General features: G+C 33.5%; 1 protein-coding gene and 1 pseudogene across 1 annotated transcript; one reads left to right on the top strand and one right to left on the bottom strand.

The window, feature by feature from the left end:
- Window positions 1–940: 940 nt before the first annotated feature.
- On the bottom strand, window positions 941–3,297 carry LOC120076371 (Pentatricopeptide repeat (PPR-like) superfamily protein). Its single transcript, XM_039030184.2, has 2 exons — window positions 3,143–3,297; window positions 941–2,989 (listed from the first exon to the last, which is right to left on the bottom strand). The coding sequence occupies exon 2, from the start codon at window positions 2,973–2,975 to the stop codon at window positions 1,143–1,145; it is 1,833 nt and encodes a 610-aa protein (XP_038886112.1). The 5' UTR covers window positions 2,976–2,989; window positions 3,143–3,297; the 3' UTR covers window positions 941–1,142.
- A 2,545-nt stretch (window positions 3,298–5,842) lies between these two features.
- LOC150036580 (uncharacterized) lies at window positions 5,843–7,391 on the top strand (annotated as a pseudogene).
- Window positions 7,392–18,178: the final 10,787 nt, after the last annotated feature.

Below are 18,178 nucleotides of genomic sequence, written 5' to 3'. Positions count from 1 at the left end.
GTTGAACAGCTTGTCTAAATGATTAGGAACTGTTCAATAGGTGTAACTTTTTATGGGATTTGGGGGCAGAGCCACATGTTTGGTACTGTTGGTGGATTCGGTTTAATTTAGACTGATAAATTGGCTTTTTGTGTGTCAGGTCTCAGGTAGGCCAGTTTCAGGCTTTCAGCTTTAGGCGGGGTCGGTTTTCATATTATTATGTCCATTTTGAAAATTTTAAAACCCATCAGACAAAAAGTATTGGGTCAAAAAATGGTAACCTTTAAAAAAGATTTGATTGAAAAAAAAAAGTTCAATTTGTAGTCCTAACTTTTAGCTTTGAATTTGTATCCATTAAAATTATCAATTCAAACTTTTGTTATTGATTTACAAGTATTTTTAGCTCGATTTTATTAATAATCATGTTATAAACTCAACATAGGAATAAAATTATCAGAACTATGAGGGTTTTTGTATGGTGGACTTAATTTAAGTAGGGTTATTGTCAAATGACTAGGTACAATAAAAACTAACCTATGTATTTCTAAATTAATTTAAATTTGGATGGTGGACTTAATTTAGGTAGAGCAAAAAGTTAATTTAAATTTGGATAATGCGTATAAAAATCTCATGAAAAATCTTGGGTAAAAATTATGTATTTCTAAATTAATTTATTGTTGGATTTTAAATTATTTATTTATTTATTAGCCTTTCACTCTAAATTTTGAGAATACAAACCATTAAATATAATTTTTTGAAAATTATTATTATTATTTAGTCAATTTCTATAAAAAATTATCGTTGAATATTTATTAAAAGTATCGGACTGTTAGGGTTTATAAAATTTATTAGATTGAAGTTTTAATTGAAAGTAGAAAAAATGATGATCCAGCTGAGTTCAATGGAGGAATTATCTACATTGAAAAGCAATGCAAATTGCAAATTATCAAAGGACGATTGCTTTATCAAATCTGCTGTATACTAAAAGACTACTCAAGTTGAGCATTTTATCTTACAAAATTGATAGATTCTACCCATTATGAGAAAGATAATAAACATAATTCGGCTCCAAGATCATCATAAATCCCACATCTATGAAAATTTAATGATGAAATCCAATGCCATCAAACAACAGATGAAGTAAAAAAAAAAAAAAAAACCCATCAAAAAGTGTTTTTAACCACCACCTGCTCTGCAGAACTCTTCTTCACAACTCCTCTAGAGCACAATTCATTAAGCAACTCCAATGCCTCCTTGGCTAAACCTTCATAGGCCAACCCTTCAATAAGAATCATGTATGAAGCCTCGGTCGGTTTACAGCCTTTGGCAACCATGTATGCCAAGAAATCAATAGCTCGAACAGTTTGTCGAACCTTACAGAGTCCTAACATGATAGAGTTGTATGTGATAGCATTTGGCCTCACACCCATTTCTTCTAAATCATGGAAAAATGCAATTGCTTCATCAACTTTTCCTTCTCTGCTCAGTCCTCCGACTAGCGAGGAGTATGTAATTATATCTGGTTTCAGTCCTTTTCCCTTCATCTCATCTAGAAGTTTTATGGCATCTTCTGTTTTACCTACCTTTGACAGCCCATCAATGACTGTGTTGTATGTAATCAAAACAGGAGAGCAACCTTTGCTACCAAGTTGATTCAGTATCTCAACTGCAACGTCTACCTTTCCATCTTTGCACAATGCTGTCAATAGGGTATTATAGGTCACAATATCAGGGTAACAGCCTCTCGAAACCATGATATCCAAATACTCGATCGCCCGGTCCATCTTCTTCTCTTTGCAGAATCCATGGAGCAATGGGTTGTAACTCAGGGAATTTGGAGTACATCCATGCTGAGGCATCTTCTCCAAAACATCGATTGCTCGACCAAGCAACCCCTTTCTACACAAGAAATTAATCAAGATATTGAAAGTGACAACACTAGGTGAACATCCCTTCCGAACCATTTCGGCCAACAGCTTCTCGGCATCCATCCATCTCCCTGTACTACACATGCTGCGCAAGATGATGTTATGAGTGATTACATTAGGTTGGCAACCATAGGAAGGCATATGATTCAAGAACTTAATAGCTTCATCTAATCTTCCTTCCTTACAAATCCCATTTATAAGAACATTGTAAGTAACAACATCAGGCTTACATCCTTTGTCCCTCATTTCATCCAACAATTTCATTGCTTGCCCAACTCCACTCTCCTTGCAAGTTGCTTCAATCAAAATAGTATAAGTTATTACATCCGGATAACACTCCCTTTGCAGTTGTCTGTCCAGAACTTCCATTGCTTGCTTCAATTTCCCACTATCACAAAGCGTACGCAAGATTGTATTGTATGTAACAACATCAGGAGAAACACTCATTCGATCCAAAAGTTGCAAAGCACTACCAATTTCACCAGATTTACAGTAACCACTTATAAGAACATTGTAAGTTATCACATCAGGAACAGCCCCAGAATCTTCTAAAATTTCCATTACCCTAGTTGCTTTCCTAGTTTTTCCAGTTTTACACAAACCACGAATCAAACTAGTGCAAGCAATTATATCAGGAATATCACCACGATAAACCATATCCTCTAGAAATTTAAATCCTTCTTCCAACTCCCCATTTCTTACCAGTCGACGAAGATGATTATTGTTCTCGAATTCCTCAAAACTCTGCGAATGATTTGAAGAGGAAGATGATGAAGAACTGGAGCCATTCAAATGGGTATGGAGATTTTTCTCCCCCTGTTGCAATCTACCATTGGAACTAAATGTGTCGACCCTTGGAACCGCACGAACAAGGGGTTCTTCAGAACAATCAGAAGGAATAACGAGAAACCGAGGTTTCCCTTTTTCTCCTACATAAAGCCTTAACGAATTGGTCTCTGAAGAAACCCTTCCCTTGGCCCTAACTTTCCGGCCGCGATTTTTGGAGGGGCGACGGTGAAATAAACAGAACCCATCTGTATAATGCTTCGCGGGCAAGGTTATATCCATAATACACCTTTCAACTGGAAGGAAACAAAAGGTTCCGATGCTTAGAACTCCATTTTAATGGAATGTGAAGAAATTAAAGAAGTGGAGGGCAATGGTTTTCCTGTTTAGGAAGGGGAGAGATTGGGGAATTTGGAAAAGGAGAGAGATTCGGAAAGCGGGAAACTTACAGAGTGTGTAAAAATGGAGGTGGAAGAGTGGTGAAGCGGCGTTTTTGCTTATCCAGTTTCTGAGCCAGTCGTCGTCTTTCCCTCGGGGAAGAGACGCTGGTGGACTGCTAAGGTGAGTCACTGAAGCAAAGCCAGCCCCATAGGTTAGAGGCCCAATCAATTCCGGTGGGCTTCAAGGGTTATTTATTTATTTTTTTTAATTTTTTTTTAGAATTGAAGCATGGCAAAATTCAAGGTTTCATTCTGAAAAATAACAAAATTATCCAAAAATAAGATTTATGGTAAGTCACCTGGCATACACATTATCACAAATTTCTAAATCCCTGATTTGCTGTTACTTGGTTCATAGGTGTTGTTGATGAAACTACAAATACCAGGTTCTATTTAGAAAAGACGGCGTTATTTTTATCCCAAAAAATTTGAATCTAAATATTTAACCATAGAAATATGTTCTGATATCTAAAAAAACTATAATAAATCTCTGTTTATTTTTGAAAAAATAATGAAATATTTATATATTATTATATAAATAGTTTCATTTAGCACATTTTTCATCTCTTCAGCGTGTAAACAAGAGTTAGACCAAATTGCAGTGCATGGATTAGAAGAAAGTTTGGGAATCGCAATGTCGTACGAAATTAGAAAATTTAAGCAGATTCCAGACTTGACCGTCCTCCCTCACTCGAATCAGTAAAGAAAGGGCTTCAATGTCGAAAGTGTGGGAATCAGTAAAGGAGGGGTTTAAAAGGACTAGAAGCAAGTGTTAAGATTAAAATACTTGTGGAGAAATATTTGATGTCATGCAAAAGTCCCTTGAAGCCGCAGCTTCAAGAAGGGGCTTCAATGTCGAAGGTCAAGCTTTTGAAGCCGTCGAGAAAGTATTTATTCTCTTGAACAAATTTTGAAGAGAAGGTCTTTCTTTCGTCGAACGATTTTTGAAGTTGTCGAGAACCCTCACGCCTACTTCTTGCGTTGAATGATTTTTAGAGCAAAATGATTGGTTAGAGTTTTGGTTTAAATGAATGTGAGTAAATTCATTGATTATCGTGTGAGGTGTGATGGTGGATTAGACATTTTGTCTGGATATATTGTTTAGTGTGTGATAGTTGTAGGTAGAGTGTATTTGTTGTTTTCAAGCGGTTTTGAAACCCTTAGACCTTTAGAATTACGTTGGGAGTATTTTGACCATTGTTAATCATTATTTTTTAATTTTATATTTTGTTTGCTATTTTTACAATCTAAAAAAGAAACATAAATTTTGTTATTTATCTGATCAGCCCGGAATTGGAGCATATGGCAGAATTTAATATTTCATTTTGAAAATGGCAAAATCACCCAGAAATAAGATTTATGACAACTCACGTAAGATGCACATGACCACAAATTTGTAAGCCCCTAATTTGCCATTTTTTGGTTCATAGATGCTGTTGTTGATGAAACTATAAATACTAGGTAATTCTATAATAGAAATCAGAGTCGGTTATATTTACGCTCTAATTTTGCTTATGTAGTTAATATAATCTCTATATTTTATTATTATTTTAGATTCTGTTTAACCACTTTTTGAATTTATCTCACCTTAATTAAATATCCAGATTTTTCTACCAAATTTATATTTGAAATATTTATATATTATTAAATTTTATTTTATCCATATATTTTATTCAAATCTTTGAATGGTTTATACTTATTCAATTTTATTCAGATCTTTATATTGTTTTTTATATAATTTTATACCTATATTCTTAATAAATTAGCTATATATTTATGATATTCTTAATAAATTATTTGTATATACTATTTTTTGCTATTATTTTAACGATTTTGCAAAAAGAAATATCATTTCTTAAAAAAAGGGCCATAACTTTTGTTACTCACACAAGTGTTCATCGATTTAGATTTTCTTGTGGTTTCCTTAACAAGCTACTATTTTTGCTATGACTTTACAATGGATTAGACTTCTCTTTGATGGTCGATGGGATGAGATTTCTCACTACCATGATTTAAAAATTTTGAGGCGCATATTCCATCAAATTCATCGTTTAAATAATGTGTGGAATATATCCAAGGTAAACTTTTTCCCTCCAGTGAGTTAACTATATCTCGTTTGACAATGTACCGGATTGGTTCTGCCAGTTCGAATCTTGTTAGCATTATTGAAGATAAAGATATTTTTGTGGTTGATGTCAAGTGTTATCAGATTCCCCCAAATTGAGTTATGTGTAGTGTTTGACCACTGTTACCTCGAACACTCGTAATACACTATATTTGAATAATGAATTAGCAGACATTGATAATTCTTCCTAACCCCCTGAAGGCAACACTGAGTTGATTTCCAAGATTTCGATTCCTTTCAATTTGGTATTCCCATTAGAGTAGGTTTATTTTTTAGTAACAAGTCTGTATTGAATATAACAATTTATTTGCTTGCTCTTAAAAACGGTTTTGAACTTACTACTACTAGGTCAAACAAAACTTCATTTGAAATTCGTTGCAAGGATATGTCTTGTGGGTGGCATCTACGTGCATCTGTATATAGAGGGGGTGGTGTGTGGATGGTTCGAAAATACATTGATATCTATTGACATTGTTAAAGATAATCATCAATAAGCAACATCTTGGATTGTTGTTGAGTGTACAAAGTCATTTTTTAAAATGAAGGACAAAGTCCCACGTCGACCTTGTGATGTTGTAAGCTATATGTGAAGACAACATGGTATAAATATAAGTTATGATAAAGCTTGGAGAGGTTGTGAGGTTGCCCTCGATTCCCTCAGGGAGACTCTTGAGTCCTCATATGTCGTTTTATCATCATTTTCAACTGCGTTGATTGAAAACAATCCTAGTATTTTTTCTTGTCTATATTTAGTTTAAGCAATTATATACAGTTTATTTTGTCTTGTATAATTAATGTAAATGTTTATTCCTTACAGAAACATATACAACACAAGAATCTGATGATGAAGATAGGTTTAAGTATTACTTTATGGCCCTTGCTGCTTCCATAGATGCATGAAAATTTTATTTTCCTATTATGTCAGTCGATGATGCTAGTCTAAAGAACAAATTTTTGGGGGACATTATTGTCTGCTTGCACACTTGATGGCAATTCGTAGATTATACCTCTTACATTTGCTATTGTCGATTATGAGAATGATGCATCATGGTCTTAGTTTTTTCGTAATCTTAAAGCTATTTTTGGGGATTCTAGCGACCATGTTATTGTGTCGGATGGTCATAAAAATATAGCCAAGGGTGTTAGTTTTATCTACGATTTTGCTAAACACGGGTTTGTGCATTTCATTTGTACAAGAACCTTGTTAAGAACCATAAGTCACGTCCAATTGAAGACACTTTCCATATGTGTGCAAGAGCATATACAATTGTTGAATTTGAGTATTACATGATGCAATTGGATGAGGTTGCTCTGTCCATTAGGCTTGAATTAGAGGATGTTGGCAAATCCAAATGGACTAGGGCATTTTGTCGGAGGAAAAGATATTTCTTAATGACAACCAATATATTTGAATGCATGAATTCAACTTTAAAGGAAGCACGGGAATTACCCGTTATTGGTCTCCTTGAATCTATCCGTAGTTTTGTTAAAAAATGGTTTTACAAATGTCGTAGTCATTGGAGTTTCTAGCGTTTTGAATTGTCCTTGTATGCAAAGAACATTACTCGATCAACCTTAAGTGACAGTGGATCACTGGATGTAAGTGTTCTTTTATTTACACAGTATTTGTATTCGATTGAGCCTATTATTAATAGTAAATATTGTAATTTTATCTTTCTTCTTTCTATTTTCTTTTTTTTGGCAATTATATCCCATTAACTAGTATGAATTTGAAGTGCATATCACTTCAACCAATTTGTTGTTAACATTCTGAATTGTACTTGCTCACGTATGCATTGGGACCTAGACATGATCCCGTACTCTCATACATGCATTGCATTGTCTTGTAGGAATCTTCAACTGCAGTCATATGAACATGATTTCTATCGTGTTTCTAATCTACGTTTGTTATACAGAAAGGAAACGCGACCTATTGACAATGTTTAACAATTCAATGCAATTCATGCAGTTGGCAATGATCCAATTTTTCCTCCTAATGTTAAATGTCCGGCTGGGAGGCCTAAGAAAAAAAAAATCATGTCTTATTTAGAAAATAGAGCTATAGTCTGCTGTAGTTGGTGCGGTACGAAGGGTCATAATTGTAGGTCTTGCAAAGATCCCATACATCATTGAATGCACTTATATATAATGTTATATTTTTTAGTATTGTTTTTCTTTACTTTGCAGTTTGTTTCCCTCTTCAAACAGTTCTTTAATGTTCAAACTTATTGGCGTTTATGAAAGGAATTATTATTTGCATTGATATTACAGTTTGTTATCTTACTTTTATGTTAGTAGTTCAGTCATTTGCAATACTTAAACCTAATTTATGTTGGTCGTTCAGTCTTTTGTATTATTCATAATGGCCAAAGTTGAGCTAAACGTTTTAGAATTATGTGTGTTTGTGAAATAAATCCAAAATATTCAAATTGTATACCAAAACAATAATGATATAACAATGATTGTACATGGAATTGGAAGTTAAATATTACTAATTTATGTTGGTTGTTCAGTCATTTGTATTATTCATAATGGAAAATTAAGTTAAACGTTTTAGAATTACAGTGTGTTTGTGAAATCAATCCAAAGTATTCAAATTGTATACAAAAACAGTAATGATATAACAATTATTGTATATGGAATTGAAAGTTAAATATTACTAATTTATGTTGGTTGTTCAGTCATTTGTAATTTTCATATTGGGAAATTGAGCTAAACGTTTTAGAATTACAGTGTGTTTATGAAATCAATCTAAATATTTAAATTGTATACTAAAAAAGTAATGATATAATAAGTCCAAATCACTTGATACATTCATTGTTCATTTATGATATTGAGGATTGGAAATTGAGCTGTACGCTTTATAATTAGAGTGTGTTTGTTGTTATTAAACTTTATGTATGTGCAATGTCAAAAGTTCAATTCACCTAAAATTACAAATAATTTATGCATATGCCCTTTGGACGATTGAGACTTTAACAAACCCATTTTATCGACTTTATTTAGTATAGGGTTGGCCAGATAACCTGTTCCATAAGTTTAAAATACATCATGTATCCATATGAATGGGAATAATGTATTTTGTGCCATTTTGGTCTATTTTAGTGTACCCATATTAAGACTTTAGAATTATAGTGTATTTTGTGTCATTTACATCATGTACCTATATGAATGGGAATAATGGAGTACATGGTATATTACAAATACATTTATGTTATACTAAATTTAACAATAAACTCGTACAAAACAACTGCACCAAATCCAAATCTATTATAGATTCAAAATCCAAAATAGTTAAACTGTATACCAAAATAGAAACTATATCAACATATCCAAATCATTCCCTTCATTCAATGCAAGAACCAATTCTACTAAAAGGTTCTAAAGTTTAAAACATATACCAAAACAAGATTATAAAATTGGCCCAAATAGCTGCACAAAATCTAAATGTATTCTACTTTCAAAATCCAAAACGAGAATGTCAGAAAAAGTCAAAATCACTTGGTTCATTCATCGCAAGTTCAGGCTTGGTTTAGGTGCAAGTCAAATGATGGGCCATCCGGGGGTATTTTCATCCATGGTTTGAGGTTTTCATATTATCCCTCTTGCTACATCTATCCATACGCCTGTCATTAGTGGATCTGCATCATTCACTTTTGGCAGTTTCCTTCTAAGTTCTTGTTGCCTCGATCTTCTTTTCTCCTCTTGGTTAGCCATCATGATCAAATCTTGCTTAGTTACGTTTAACTATCAACATTTAATGACCAATTAGTTGTTGTTAGGACTTGACAAATTATAATAGTGATCAAACTTACATGATCAATTATTCTCACATGTTTGAGTATGATCCTTATAGTAGGGTTATCTTCATCAATGTTGTACAGCTTATCAGTCATGTCCAACTTTTTTTTACCTTTTATTAGTTATTAAAGAAACAACATTTATGTATAAATACAAATTATAAGTTCAAGATCCACATTAGTTGTAGTATTATACCTCTTGTTTTTTTTTTTTTTTTTTTTTTGTTGTTGTTGGTGTTGACCTTTACACTACAATGGTTGTACCTTTTCAAGAATCTTAATTGTTGAAGTTTTAGGAGTGCAATTCTGTTAACATGTTAAAAAATCCAAATAACTGATTTAATATGAAGTTAAAAAATAATAATTAAATTTTGTACAATTTTGAAGAAATATACCGATATTATTGTCTTTCGCTTGTTTGATATCTCCGGCTTCTTGTAAATCTCTCTTTCATCAATTGATAGAATTACTTTGTTGATTTCTTCATTAACATGTCCTATCTCAATCAATGTTGCTAGTCAATTTCCATGTATTGTTAAAAGATATAATCTCTAACACGCTTATATCAACTCACCTTGACCTCTGGTTCTTTACTTCTTTTTTCTTCAGACTCCTTGTTTTTATCTCCATGGTATGCTTCTTTGTATATTGCTGATGGTATTTTCAATCCATGATCCTTGTTTCCTTGGCCTTCTTCGTCCTCATCGTCATTTTTTCTTCGAACTATTATGGGAGCATCAGAAGCATCAACCAACTCCTTCTCTTCTTCTTTCTCTTCTTGTTCTTTTTCAATACCATCTAGCTCCTTTTTGAACTGGGATGCAGGCTGCTTCCAAATAATTCATAATAGGGTTGTACTATGAAATACAATAAATACAGTGTAGGTAGTTTACATATCATAAACAGATTGCTTGTCGATGTGTGTGATTGAACAACCTGTGTAGTCTTCATGTAGTCAATCATTTGTTTAACGATTCCACTAAGTTATCTATCTTCTTCGTCAAACTTTGCTGATTAATCTTCATGGCATCAATGTTTTCATCCATCCTTGTGTTCATTAATTATTGTATTTTCTCTATTCCTTCAAACTTTTCCTTCATTTTATCTTTGTCAGATGTTAAACCAAGTCCTCTATTCAAGGATAGTTCAACCACTCTCTCTCGACCAATATCTTCTCATTTCTTCTTTGACCTCTTGTAGCACCCTTTTTTCCTCCTCAATGAATGGAGCAAAATATGGTATAGTCATTTCCTGTGGGTTTTCAAGTAATGAACGAATTTCAAGCTGTCAAGTAAACAAGGAAATAAGATGTTAATTTATAGTTTAGAATTTAAGACTGTATGTCTATTTTGTTTATATAGATATTTATATCTCTTTTGAATCAAATACTCTTAGCTTGAGATCTTTCTATTTGAGTTGGCTATTTGCAACCCAATTTACTATCCTTTGAACATTGTTAGAAACCTTCTTGGAAAATAAATTTTGTGACGAGCTTAAAGTGGGTATGTGATGACGGGCAGAAATGTACGTCATTATAAGCCTTTTATTTAGAATTATGAGGGCTGATAAGTAGAATATGCGGCGATTATACTAAGAATTTGTGAGAAAATGAGCTTGCGTCCATCGACATCAAGAATCTCGGCTAACCCACTATTATGCATTATTATGCGTTCAATTGTTTATTTTGTAGCAAACGCAGGAATCGATCACATGCACGGAAGCCAGGCTATCGCGGAGACGATCGCATGTGGTGATCGCATACGTCAATTGTATGGGTGTTGCGGCTATCAAGCGAATGCGGTCATCGCAGGGAGATTACAGCTATAGAGTAATAACCATAATAGAGGGATGAACGCAAGGTTGGTAGAATTCAAGCATGAATGCATACACTAGGATTATCAAAAGGTGATGTTGACATTTCACCTACCACGCCGTTGGCAGCAGGGATTCAGAGCAGATCTATCATGTCCACATGCCATTAGCTGCAGAATTTCAGAGAAGGACCATTAATGTTGTCGGTGATAAGCTTTATAAATAGAAGACGTAGAGCAGAACTTAAAAGGATCCAAGGTCACCTACCTGAAGGACTTACGAGCTTTTGCCTTCGGGCAGATCCTTGTGATCCAGACAAAAGCGTGAGAAGATATTCTTGAGAGTTCTTCATTCCTTCATCCATTCCGAGTGACGACCGGAGCCTTCGCTGGAGTTAGAGCTCGAGAGATTCTACTCCACTGCCCATCCATGACACCACTGGTAGCCTTGACATACATCTGATGAAAGCAAGACATTGCTTCTATCTGGCCCTCCATTTCTCTTCTATCCTTGTATTGTATTACGTTGTGGCTTAAGAGATTAATACATTTTGTGATCAATGCATTTATATATTTTCCTTTCATTCCATCTCCATCTTCATTTACTTAGCATCCTTTACTTTCATTGCATCACTGAGTAAGACTGCTAGAGTATCACATTACTTAATCATGCGGCATAGACATATGAAGCATATAAGAAACCACCGAGAGGTGTGCATTGCGCGAGTGTTGTGAGAAAATCCTATTTCCTTAGTGTGAAGCTATAGCAATGCTTGTCTATGAGTAGAATCAACAGCAACCAACTACCCAGAGGGTAAGTAGTTGATCGCATTAAACAACAGCAACCGACTGCCCGGAGGGTAAGTAGTTGATCGCATTAAACAAAGTAAGCGAGTGTTCACTAAAGATAGGAATAATCTTACGTCAACTATGTTTTATTTGATTACCTTGTCTTATGAGCGCTTCTTTCATCATTTAGACATACTTGGAAGAGTAGTCTAAAAACCAAATCTAGACTCGGGAGAGTAGATTGGATTGCATAGGTAAGAATGAGGACTTAGAAATAAGCTCTATTTGCTACTACACAGAGTATGCACCCTTTAAGTAGGATATGGTGGTATGCAGTCATTTTGCTTATGTGTGAGAGCACGTGAACAGGACTAGAGACTTAGAAATAAGACCTCTCGACACTATCGCATATACATCGCATGCGTCTTCGTCAAGTGTGTATAGCATGATCGCATAACTTGCGTTGGCTGGGGTTACCCTTGCGGTCAAGCTTAGTGTTGTAGTAAAGACATCCTCGCCAGTTTATCTATTTTTCCATGCATTCTACTATGCATCAACAGTTACCGTGTCTCCATCTCTCACAGTCATACTTCCACTGCTTAATCTGTTAGTTAGGAGTAGGAGTAGTGCATAGCCTATAACCTCAACATTCTTTTATTCTTCGCTGCAAACACACTACCGCATAACATTTAGCTACAAGTCCTTGAGTTCGACCTCGGATCACCCGAGAAACTTGCGATCTCGTAATACTTGACGAAAGAGCAAGAAAACTTGTGATAGGAACGCATGGTCATTGTATACGAGATTAACGCATACTTTCCATTCCAACGTATGACCACCGACGCATGAGAATAAACGCATAGCCTAAGACATGCATCATAATATGCGTTCCCAAATTTTTATCATCAGTATGACCTTGTAAGCCCATGCTAAATTGGGAATATAAATCCCCCCATTGATATTCCTGATTTACCCTTGCTGTGTATTGCTCTATGCATAACATCAACAAGTACATTAAAAGCAACCTTTCCCCATGGGTAGTTATCAAAGAGGTCATCGTCATCGACCATCAAGATGTGGTCTATATTCACATTCATTGAATCTTGTTTTGGGAGAAGAAAACTTTCCAAGAAATGCTTCGCTATTTTTATCTTGTCACTTTCACATCCTGCCTTGCTAACATTAAAAGTTATGTTAAGGAATTATCTAGTCACAGCCTTCATATCCTCAAAGTACATTTTTCTTATATTACTTCCTCATTTTATCCCACTTTTATCAATTATTGGCAATTCACCACAATTTAGACCAGTTATTAGTGCAAATTCTCTCAAACCAAATTTCAGTACTCGACCCCCTATAAAGAAATTCAACTGGGATGATGACTTTGGTTTACACTATCTTTGTATTAGGTGTAACAATAATTGGAAAGATTGATTTGTAATGGAAAAATAAAGGAAATGTCCAAAAATAGTTTATCTAAATTTCTACTGTAACTCTTCATTTAAATTCTCCTTGAGTTTATCAATTACAGAAATCTTTGTTTGCAAGTTTGTTTTCAGTGGTTCATTTCTCCTTGCACTATCCATTAGATACAAACAGTCCTAACACATTTGAAATAAACCATAAACACAAACTTAATAATATGCTAATAGTAAATATAATTACAGAGTATTTAAGTAAAAATACATCATGTGTATCTATCAATTCGATTGATTTTCCCTTTTGGTATGTTGTTACTTTGCCTTTTCCTTTATTTGACCTAGTTATTACTTGATATTTACTTATCAGTAAATATTAAGTAAAAATACCTCATATATATTCATTCCATAGATGATTGCCTTTTTTCTTTTCTTTGTTTCTATCCTCTTATCTGATTGTCCACTGGATGACCTTTTTTCTGATAGTGTTGTTTCCCTATGACTTTGTGACTTCTTTTATTCATTGTCTTTGCTTTCATCTTGCACGTTTTCACATGTCTCTTCAAGATTCCCTTCTTCCTCTTCATACTCATTACTATCTTGTTCATCCTGTTTCATTATTTATTAATTATATTATGTACATACTTTAACAAATACACTGTAATTAATAGATGATTCCATAAAATCTACATTATCATACCTTTCCCTCATGTAGTTCCTACTGCTCTTCTTCTACTACGTCCTTTCTCCCTTTCTTTTTTTTTTGTTTTTGTCATTTTTTTTCACAACCTGCATCGCAATTTAGATCTATAAGATCTTCAACCCTTAACATTTCTTGTTGAATCAAATAATCCTGACCTTGCTCGTTATCCTCGGTTTGTTTGCTTGAACTTTGACCTCTAGTGTAGAAGCATCCCGCTTACATTTGCTGCTAGTTATTGGAATTGTGCGTCTTATGTTTGATCCCCCTGCCATTATCTCCGTTTTCCCCTATTTTCATACATGATCAAAATTTGGTGTTCACAACTACTTGAAAATAAAAACTAAAACATACCTCGTCATCATTGTTGAGAACTATTGGCTCTTTGGTTGTTTGTTTTTCTCCACCAATTATAGCAGCTCTTAATCTTTCGTTGGCTCTGCTTCTTCCTTCGACTTTCTCTTTTTCCATAACTTGAAATGTTTGATTAATTGTAGACTTATCAGTTTTACACAAACAACCAAAGGGCGAGATTTTATTTCGTTAATCGTTTCTGTTTACAAGTCCTAAAAAGACGACGCTATTTTATGGCCCAAAAGATTTGAATCTAAATATTTAACAATAAAACTACATTTTCATATCTAAAAACCAATGTTAAATCTTTGTTTATTTTTGAAAAATAATGGAATATTTATATATTATATATAAATAGTTTTGTTTAGCATTTTTTTTCATCTCTTCAACGTGCAAACAAGAGTTAGACTAGATTGCAATGCATGGATTAGAAAAAAGTTTGGGAATCGCAATGCTATACAAAATTAGAAAATTTAAGCAGATTCCAAACTTGACCTTCCTCCCTTACTCAAATGAGTAAAGAAGGGGCTTCAGTGTCGAAAGTGTGGGAATCAGTAAAGGAGGGCTTAAAAGGACTAGAAGCAAGTGTTAAGATTCAATACCTGTGGAGAAATATTCGATGTTGTGCAAAATTCCTTGAAACTTCCGCATGAAGCTGTTGAGAAGGGGCTTCAATGTCGAAGGTCAAGCACTTGAAGCTGTTGAGAAGGTATTTCTTCTCTTGAACGATTTTTTGAAGAGAAATCTTTCTTTCGTCGAACAATTTTTGAAGTTTTCGAGAACCCTCACACCTACGTCTTGAGTTGAACGATTTTTAGGGAAAAATGTTTGGTTGAGCTTTTGGTTGGGGTCTTGATTTAAATGAATTGAGTTTTTGAAATTCATTGATTACTGTGTGAGGTGTGAGAGTGGATTAGACACTTTGTCAGAATGCATTGTTTAGTGTGTAATAGTTGTAGGTAGAGTGTATTTGTTGTTTTCAAACAGTTTTGAAACCTCAGACCTTTAGAATTCCATTGGGGGTACTTTTGACAATTGTTGATCATTATTTTTTAATTTTATATTCCATTTGCTATTTTTACAATTTTAAAAGTTTTTTCTATTTATCCAAATGAAAACTTAAATATTGCTATTTATCTAGTCAATCCTTTTTTTTTGTTCTTTTGTTTTTATTCTTTTATTTTTGTTTTTTTGTGAGAAATTGGAGTATATAGCAATATTTGAGGTTTATTTTGGAGTTCTGGCAAATTTTGATTTCAGTTAGAATTTTAACAAAACATGTGCCCCACACATTCCCCATTTATCTTTCCTAGTTTGCCCTTGGTGGGCCTTAAGTTTTCCTTGTCTTTTTTTGTCTAATGGGATAATCGAACTTTAATGTCAAGTTGATAGTGTAAGTTTTGTTGTCAATTGAACTATACCATATTTGATTAGTTGGGTTCAAGCCAATGCAACAATTTCTCGTACTATTACATACTCCTTCCATGATGTATTTGTTACGTCATGAAATGATATATTATTTTATTTCAATTGATTTTGTGTTACACAAGTTTTAAATGCTTTTTCGATGAGAAACAAAATAATATTTGTTAGTCATGTTTTATTCTTAATATAACATTAGAGTTTAGAGAAATTGCAATAGGTATCAAATTAAAAATAGGATTTAGTAACTGTCTCCCATTTTTGAAAATTTACAAATTTAGCAATATCTTGAAAACTAAAATCACGTTAATGATTTTTTAACAGGAATCTAATTTTAAACTTTTTCAAATTCCAAAATTATCTGTCAATGTGTACTACAACCACTCATCTTCACCTCTAGCATTTTCAATCCTCCATTTTCATCCACTCGTGGTTCCCTTGCGCAATTCATACTCTCCCTATTCTCTAATCCAATAGTGCAAGAAACAAGCCGCCCCCTTGATCGAATCATCGGAACATTTCTATGTATTACTCTATTTACTAATATGAAGGGTTTTTGTGTTTCCTTTTGTGGATGATTGGGCCACCAAAAACCGTTTAGACTGCTTTACTCCTTCAGCAGAAACTAAATTGTGGGATTATGGGAGAAACTCATGCGAAGGCGCTTGGGAGGATCTTGGATTAGTTTGTCGTTCATTTAAGATGTTGGGTCTTATATCCTAAAACTAGTAGTTTGTAAAAATTAAACATATTCTATTATCAAATAAAAGATGTTATTCAACATTTCTTTAATAAAGTATTGAATCTATTAATTGCATTCATAAAGTCTAAATCCAATAAACTAAGATCCATGACTATTATATGAATACTTGAACTTTATGTAGAGACATAGAGATGGATCAAGTTCGAGTAAATAGCCAAAACGGTCTATAATACATGATTAAGATTGGGTACCTTATTCTGGTAACACTATTGGATGCGGCCTACTCTGTAGCTGTTACAAGTTGTTGTAAAGATACTACAAACGAAGTGATCTAGATTCGTTTATGTAATGACATGAGGAGTAGGGGTGTCCTATGCAATGAGTTTGCATAAGATCGGACCAAGGAATTAATAACTCTTACTTTATAACGCTGTTTACTATATAAGACTGACTATTTCGCTTAGATGACCTAGGTAACTCGATCTTAATCCTGACCTAACTATGAACTCCTACTTATTCGAAATTATTCTTAGATTTGCATGGGTGAGGGTTGGCTCAACAATGCCGATTTAATAAGCCTCTCATTTTAGGGGCAAGACCGGGTAGATAGCTGGAGACATAGGATGCAAGAAAAAATTTATGCCTACCCGATTTAGGGATAGGAGAAAGGTTGTTCTCTTAAGTACTAAATCCAGATCTTGAACAAGAGGTCCCACCCTCTCACGGGCCTGAAAGGGATCTGGTTTAGTGACTGAATCACAAACCAATTGTTCATTAGAGAATCAGTAGGAACTTAAGGAACAAGACGTAATATCGGGGGTAAAACAACATATTGATCCTGTCGTTATTACAAACAACCTATGAAGGGTTGACTTACTAGTTATGGTTAAATCATATGGATACATATATATCTACAGTGAGGAGAGTGCAATTATTGAGCTATAATGGTATAACTTGATAATTAACAAATACTGATTAATTTGGTTTAAAGAGTTTTAGCCAATTAATCTTAATCGTTGGAGCAGGTTCATAAGGTCCCTCTACTAGCTCGTAAAACATGAACACCTTGAATTATTAAATTGAGTGAATTTGGAATGATATCAATTTGAAATGTTCAAATTGAAATTAGGGTTTGAATTTGGATAAGTTCAAATTCAAATTAGGGTTTGTATAAATAATATTTAATATAATAATTTAACGTTTAATTTATTGAAATTAAACGAAATTGGAGAGTTTATGATATTTAAATATTGATTTAAATATCAATTACAGAAATTAGAGTCATGTAATTTTAATGTGTGATTAATTTGATATTTTGATATTAAATTAATTAATTAATTAAATATGTTTAATTAATTAAAATTCAAATTAATTTTCAACTTTTAAATTTAATTTAAGAAATTGAATTTCGATATTTGATAATTATGAATTAATTAAATCAATTTTTGATTAATTTTGAATTAATTAACTATTGAAATGAAAAAATTGGAAAAACTGATGATATGGGTTTTGCCCACAAAACACCTTGAGTAGCTACATGATCCCATTTGAATTGAGAAGTAGGTGCTAGTCTTTGATGGTTGATGAATGCTTGCATGCTGAAGAAATATAAAACTCTCAATTTTAGTGAAGATCTCGATGATGCTTTAGCTGAAAAGAGTTTTTGCTACTTCATCTTCTTCTTCATAAGAACCCTCAATATCCTTCACCAAATTCACTCAAATTCGAGTTCCACCACTCAAATTTAAGACTGAGAATAGTAGAGAAGATCTCTTGGTGGTTCACTGTCAATTTGGAGTTGATTTGGAGTGAAGAGCAGCTTGGATTTGGGAGAAATCATCAAAGGTATGTTCTTCTTGAAACCCTCTTTTAAATTTATGAAATAACATGCTTTAGAACTCAAATTAAATGTAATTAGAGTGC

Source organism: Benincasa hispida, chromosome 4, assembly GCF_027475165.1.
Source record: "Benincasa hispida cultivar pf3 chromosome 4, pf3_genome.v1.1, whole genome shotgun sequence".
Classification (NCBI taxonomy): domain Eukaryota; kingdom Viridiplantae; phylum Streptophyta; class Magnoliopsida; order Cucurbitales; family Cucurbitaceae; genus Benincasa; species Benincasa hispida.
The sequence above is the reverse complement of the archived record's forward strand: the minus strand, read 5'-3'. Positions and strand labels throughout refer to the sequence as shown.